Consider the following 7112-nt stretch of genomic DNA (forward strand, 5'->3'; position numbering starts at 1 on the left):
TTGGTTGTCGCTAGATATGGCAGTCTCGAAATGGAGTTTACAGAGGGTTCAACCCCATATTTTCATGCGAGCGCAGCACGTGAGCACAATCATCAATTCTTGAAGCTAGTCATTCCTTGCCTTATGAGCCATGTAAGAACTTCCACCTTGCACTTTGAGCATCCTCTAACTCGAGAAATCATCATGAAGGGTCTCGGACTTCACCTTATACCTACAAACAAAGAAAGGAGAACAAATAAAAGATAAAAAACAATTAAATAGAAGAAAATAGAAGAAAAGGTAAAATAAGCAAGCAAGAGATAAACTAGAGAATAAAAGGTGAAAACTAAGAAAAAAAGATAGAAAGAAAGCTATAAAAGAGAAAAAAAAAACATTCTAAAATATCGCCATTCAAGTTCCATAAATGACACTCATCAATAACAGTCACCTTTTCCGACTTCTTTGCCCTTGACAATGCGATGTACAACTGACCATGTGAAAAGCATGACTGTGGTAGGTAGACCATGACTTGGCTTAATGTCTGCCCTTGAGATTTTTTGATGGTCATTGCAAAACTGAGTTTGAGAAGGAATTGAATTCGTTCAAACTGAAATAGGTATTTTGTTGATGATGAAGGCCGGAGGTTAACACGGTGTATGAACACAGGTTCTCCTTGGCGATGGCCAGTGGCTATAGCACACACAATTACGTTCCTTTTAAAATGCTTGCATATGAGGCGTGCATCATTGCATAGGCCATCTGCTGGAGCAATGTTTCTCAACAAGATAACAGGACTGTTTTCTTTAGAATAAGTTCATGTGGGCTCATCCCACCTGGGGAAAGCTGGTTCAAGAACTCAGTTGGGTAAATTGCACAATTATCATCAAGGATAGTGTTGAAACTTTTGTAAACAACAGGGCTTTCTGGAAACTTATCAATAAGAAAAGTGTTGATGGAGTCTACTACATCATTCAATGGTGTGAGGATGGCTCTTTCTGTGCAAATATCTGGTGTAAAGTCTGCATGTTCTAGTTCAGGGAATGCAATAGCAGCTAGATAATCAATAAGTTCTTCGTTTTTTTGAAAATATCTCACAATGTGAGCAGGAACTAAAACAAAAGCAGTTTTAGAGGACTGCAACTCACCATTGCCTAAACTTAGTAGAAATGATGCATATGGCAGGTCCTCTTTTGCTCTAATATTTTCAGCAAGGTATAGCTTTTCTAACCAAGGCCAAATATGCATATGTGAACTAACCAGGCTTGCTGCAACTACTTCTCTGAGTTTTCTAGGGAACATTTGGCAAAACTTGTCTGAAATCTCCTCCAAATACTATAACTCTTTCCCAGCGAATGGCTGATCTGGATCACAAAGATCGCGAAGTAAGAGGTCCACTGATTCTATGTTTTCCTTTCGTGCCATTGAAGCCTCATCCTGAATAATTAAAGCTGTTTCATTAATTAAAACAGCTAAGCTGCCTTGTTTAGGCACGTCACAAGAAAAGGATGCTTCTGAATCAAGAGGGATCTTAAAGTGTGCATGTGTTGTCCTGCCAGAAGGTATGTTTGCTGCTCCTGCCAGGCGCACTTCCGCATATAGAGAATTATACAGGAATGTTTTTCCGGTCCCTCCAGAACCATCAACAAAGAAATAGCCGGGCTTCTCTACTCGTACATGAGAAATTATCTTATTGAAGGCAATTTACTGAGCTGAATTGAGCTTTTCCCTACAGTCAAAACATTCTTGGGGAATAGGTTCTTCTAAGGCATCAATGATGTCCTTTGTTCTGTTTAGTTCCAAGGGCAGCTCTTCATGTAGGTGTTCGAGTTGGAAATGTGCAAAAGATTTACCTATAGCCTCTAAGTGGCCCTCAACAGATTTTATAGTAAGCAACCTAATAACTTGGCCTTCATTTTGCGGAAAGCTATGCCTAAAGTCATCAGATAAATCGTTGTAAAACTGCAGCCAAAGTGTATTCGGGTTGCTAGGTTGGAAAAATATCAACACAGCAGCAAACAGGCGGCGTAAGACTGAAGGCATATGAACTTCTGCTGCTTTAGCGAGGCATGCATAAACGACATTGTCTTCCTAAAAGAGCCCTCTTTTGATTGCTGCTTCTTGAAAGGTGGCACAGAGTACACCATCCACAGTCCGAAGATCATCAAATGATTTAGGGCTGCGTACATTAATAAGGAGCAGATGTAAGAAAAAACGCTCTCCTTTTGCTGGTGCAACAAATGCTAGTTGGCTAACCACGATTTTCTTAGTTTTCCTTTCAAACCATGCCTTGGCACTGGCATCCCATCTATTGTGCTAAATGAATTGGCTGTAAAGGTACCTTGTACCTTGAGGAGGGGCTGCATTGGCTTAAAGAATTCTTTTAGTTTAAATCTGGACCTCCGTTCGGGTTTAATAATATAGAATCTAGCTGCTCATGAGGCCTTATTTGAACCGTTTGCATGTTTTCCAAATGCACTTGCAGCTGCTGCACAGGAGGGTGCATCTCAAATAAGTCAAAGCCAAAAAAATCTCCAAGCTGCCTCACATGGTGAAACCCACCGACCAGATTAAAACCTGTCAATTTCATCTACACAGGTATTCTTTTCTCCGACAACATTAAAAGATACCCTGTCATTCCCTTGTAAACATACTTGTATAAGTACTTAACAGCTTGAATAGTTGAGCAGATTGTATGGAATAACCCAACGGTTATCAAGGTTTGCACCCCTAATTCGGACACTCTCTCCTTTATCTCCTTCTCATGTATCATGGTTCGATGTTTCTTGTAAGAACTCTTTGGGATAGCCATATTTACAAGAAACATAACTGTCATTCTTTTTAACCATACATGAGCACTGAGGATTCAACTGTCCACAGGGGCCATGCATCATATGACCAACAACAATTTTTCGAAGGTGTAGGGAGCTGTGGGGTGGCAATTCTGCACAGACAAACCGGTCAAAATCTGAAGGCGTTCTTATTTTGTAGTCTTCTTTTAGGATGATAAGGAAATGTGCATGAGGAAAACCTCTTTTTTGGAACTCTACCACATATATCATAGCAGCCACTTTCTCGAAAATATGTTTCTTCATGATTTGCTTTTTGAGGCAAATCAATTTTGATCGAAAGATACGAGCAACTATATCTGGCCGGTTTTGGGCTGTTTCTCCAGGAGCCAGCTCTGCCTTGATCTCTGGCCAGTTGGCATTGCAAGTCATTGTGACAAACAAATTCGGCTTTCCAAAGCGCTGAACCAAAGACATGGCATCAAGTACCGTTGCTTCATGTCACGCGGCCCACCAATAAAAGTCGGTGGCAAAATGACTCGGCGACTAACATTTATGGGGCTTGTTTCACTATTTTCAATAGAGTCTAAAATCCCCTAGTACAAATCAGCTCTGATTGTTTGTTGATTGCGCCGGAAGTAGTCAAGGCGAGTGTTTTCAATCTTCACGTACATATCAACAATGTACTGCTGAAATCACCGCCCTGCCGCAAAAGCATGTTGTTTGGTCGGCACTGCAACTTGTAAGCATAGTATTCACATGGAGACACATGCCTTGCTGAAGTACCGCTTGCATCTGCTAAGCCTGCAATTAGTATGATTAGGATTCATGTTAGTTCAAGGGAAAAATGAAGACAATACACTTTTTAAAAGACCATTAAAGTTTAATATAATTGGATTGTTATTCATCTCACAAACTTACGGCTAGCTTCTTGTGCAAGTAAATCTTCCTCTTTATGCACCAAAGAAGACATAACGGGGTTAGTTTCCACTGTAGTTTGCTGGTGAGCTCCGATGTTGTTTTTCCTCAAACCTTGACCCCAACCACAATCACCTTGCGAAAATAAGAGCGGATACTGAGAGGATCATAGCATCCATAATTGTGGTATATGCGATGAGAATGTTGCGACTTTCCTCTAACAGTGATGTATGGGCCGTTGGACTCACTTGATGAAGTGTTGTCAGGCCATATTGCAGCCACTTCATCTGCCGTGGGAGAATTATAAGCCCGTTGATCTAGGACACTGCTTTTTTTATAGTAATCTGTGTGTCTTCATGAATGTCGAGTTCTTTCAAGGACCTAAAAAAGCAAGCGTAGGGATTATCTCGAGAAACTTCCATAAGTATGTCTATAATATCCTGCCTGATTTCTGGGAAGCTCACAGTTCTGGCAGCTGCCTCACAATGAGCATCATAAAAATATAGTTGTAAGTACTTAGGGCCTTCATCACCAGGTATTAAATCAGGCAAGTAATGATAAATCTGGCCATGCAATTTAAAAACATAAATTTCTTTATGTGTTTTCGCTCAAAGTTTCCACCTAATGAGCTAAATGCAAATAAGTTGTTATATAAACGTATATATTGTCTAAAGTGTAGTGCATCTTCTTCATTGGATGTTAAAAATCTATAAAGTTTAGGGGGGTAGTCATTTGTGGCTAGTTTAATATCTCCATTTCCACAACAGAAGTGCAGTGTCTCATGCTAAAATTATTTCGCATTGCATTTTCACAGAAGCGAGGCTCTTTTAGTTTCAAAGGTGATGTAGGTAGTTTTAGGTCAACCACAGCAGCCAGGGGTTCTGGTATCCAACCAGTAAATGTTAGGCAAATCCATAAGTATGTTGTAATGCATAACTACATAACAGATAGAGATGCATAGAGAAGCTTACTATTCTTTCTAACTCTAGTTCGCTTCACTAGCTGCCTTTGCGAACCCGCAATAGGTGTCTCTGTGATTTGGAAAGTACATGTTCAGCTTTCATGTAATTATGTGTAAATGAATAACCAAATAGCATAGGATGTGGCCAGAAATGCTTATTATTTCTTCTAGCTCTTCTTTTCCTCACAGTTTGTGTTCCCTCAGTTGCTTCAGTGTTACTTCTAGGTATAATTGCAGAAGAGCTATGCTGCTCTGTAATCAAGGTTTCTATGAGTTAAGTAATAAATGGTAGGCAATGCTATATACATTTTCTATGGTTTAGCATTGAACAATGTAAAATAGGCATATACACTACTTACTGGTTTTTGTGACTAGAGACTTCTTCAATGTCTTGTTTCCAGGTCTAGTTTTTTTCACCACCTGCTTGTCAAGATTGGCTGGACTACCAACATCTGGTTCAATGTTTTGGCAACCTTGCTGCTGAGATCCTTGTGCGCTAGTTTCACCTATTTCTCTGTATGGTGAAAGGGAATTGGAAAAAGAGAATGTAAGCAAAACCATATACACGAAACAAGGTTTGTGTTCTTGTAGCAAAAACAAGAAATGCAAGCACCTTATTGAAACAGGTGTCTGAGACATAGCTTCGATTGCTCGCAGTCGCTTGCTAACTCGTGGGTTTTCAGAAGTTTTTCGATACAGCAGGCACCGGTCAGAAAGTGTGGTTGCAATATGTGTTCACCCAGCCTGTGCATTGTTGGTATCAACTGCATCAGTTGACAAGTTTTATTGACCTGTAACCAAGTCATCTGTTATTTAATATGCAGGTGTTAGATAACCTAATATAGCATTAGAGAACCTAATTTAGCTAGATAGCCTTCCTATTGTTAGCAACTGCAGATTTCAACACTGTTTTGTTCAGTGCAACTGCTGATCTGAATCAGAAAGTCTTGTGAAGTTGGATTTTAGCAATAAGCTATTTAGATATCCTTATCCGTTTTTAGTTCACTATGATTATAAATTGTATATATAATCATGCTTACTATTATTTCTGGCCTTTGGTTTTTTGGCCACTTGATTAATAGCATTTCCTGTACCACCAACATCGGACTCAATGTTTAGAGAATCCTGATGTTGAGATCCATGTGCGCTTTTTTCACTGAATTCTCTGTATGATAGATGGGAATAGCAAAAAGAGGATGTGAACCAAGCCATATAAATGAAACAAGCATTTTGTGCTTGTAGCGGGAACAAGAGATAAACACCTTATTGAAACAGGTGTCTGAGACATAGCTTCAATTGCTTGTAAAACGTTTGCTAACTCGAGTCTTTGCAGGAGGCTTTTTAGGGAGCAAGCAACGGTCTAGCAATCATGCAAAAAAGCTTTTTAAACAATATACCTGTCAGCTAAATGGTATGCCATTATTAGTAATAAGCTGTTTCAGTTAGCTTATTAGTAAGAATGCAATGGGGAAGGGAACACGTGATTTACTCATGATGGCGATATTAGATTGGACAACAAACAACAGATAGGTTACGCAACGGGAGCCACAGGTAGGCTGAGAATAAAGGCGTTGGTGTCACTGTTCACTTGCAGCTAGGGGAGCCTATAAAGGGAAAAATTGCACTGTTTAAATAGATAACTCTGTTCAAGCCCGAACCAGTGGCCAGGTAATGCACTTAAGCATTAAACAATGCCTAGTTATTGTATATGTAAAGGGAAAGAAAATTTGGCAGCACAGTAGACATGATTGCCACGACATATTATGATAAGCAAAAAATAAACATATATGGCAATAGAAGACATAGCAAGAAATTTATTATTCATTGATCGAGTGCAAAAGGATGGAATACATCATACTTAAGAAAACTAATCCAGTATTTCTTGCTAATCTAAACTAACACATGGAGCTATACAACAATATCTGAAAGAGAAGTGGTACGAAATGCCCATGTGACATAGCTAAAGGCCTAGGACAAGCAAAGTGAACAGAACACAAAAGACAGCAAAAGAGGCCTCCTATGCGAAATCACCATTGCGAACTAATCAAATTTCCTGCGCTTAAAGAAGCTGTCCAAATCAGCTAGGACTGGTAATGGTTGTGCACCACGGCGATCACCAAAAGATGAACGAGCTTTTGGCTTGTGAGGTGGAAGTGGAGGAAGAGTAGGCTTCGGGATCATATGCACACCAGACTTATGTGTAACACAGCCTTCTTCACTTAAAAAAGAAGCTAAGTGTAGAGCACTCTGAATCCCAAGTACACGTTCCTTAGCTGCTAAGTAGCTCTCCCTAGCTAAGGAACACTTAATGCAAGCATAAACCCCATTGCCATAGTTCAGATCCACTATGTCAAGGTTGTAGGCAGTGCGCAGAAAATTAACAGCCCTCCTAGCTGCATCTTGCTTGGTAGCCTTGCAGTCAGCGCGCACAGTGCTGAAAATGCAATCCATCCCAGCAGTAATTGAAG

At 39.9% G+C, this 7112-nt stretch overlaps 1 protein-coding gene across 1 annotated transcript; it reads right to left on the reverse strand.

Annotated features, from left to right (window-relative positions):
- Positions 1–756: 756 nt before the first annotated feature.
- On the reverse strand, positions 757–1224 carry LOC110699832. The gene has a single exon (XM_021877344.1). The coding sequence runs from the start codon at positions 1222–1224 to the stop codon at positions 757–759; it is 468 nt and encodes a 155-aa protein (XP_021733036.1).
- Positions 1225–7112: the final 5888 nt, after the last annotated feature.

The sequence above is a fragment of the Chenopodium quinoa genome, unplaced genomic scaffold (genome assembly GCF_001683475.1).
Source record: "Chenopodium quinoa cultivar QQ74 unplaced genomic scaffold, ASM168347v1, whole genome shotgun sequence".
NCBI lineage: Eukaryota > Viridiplantae > Streptophyta > Magnoliopsida > Caryophyllales > Amaranthaceae > Chenopodium > Chenopodium quinoa.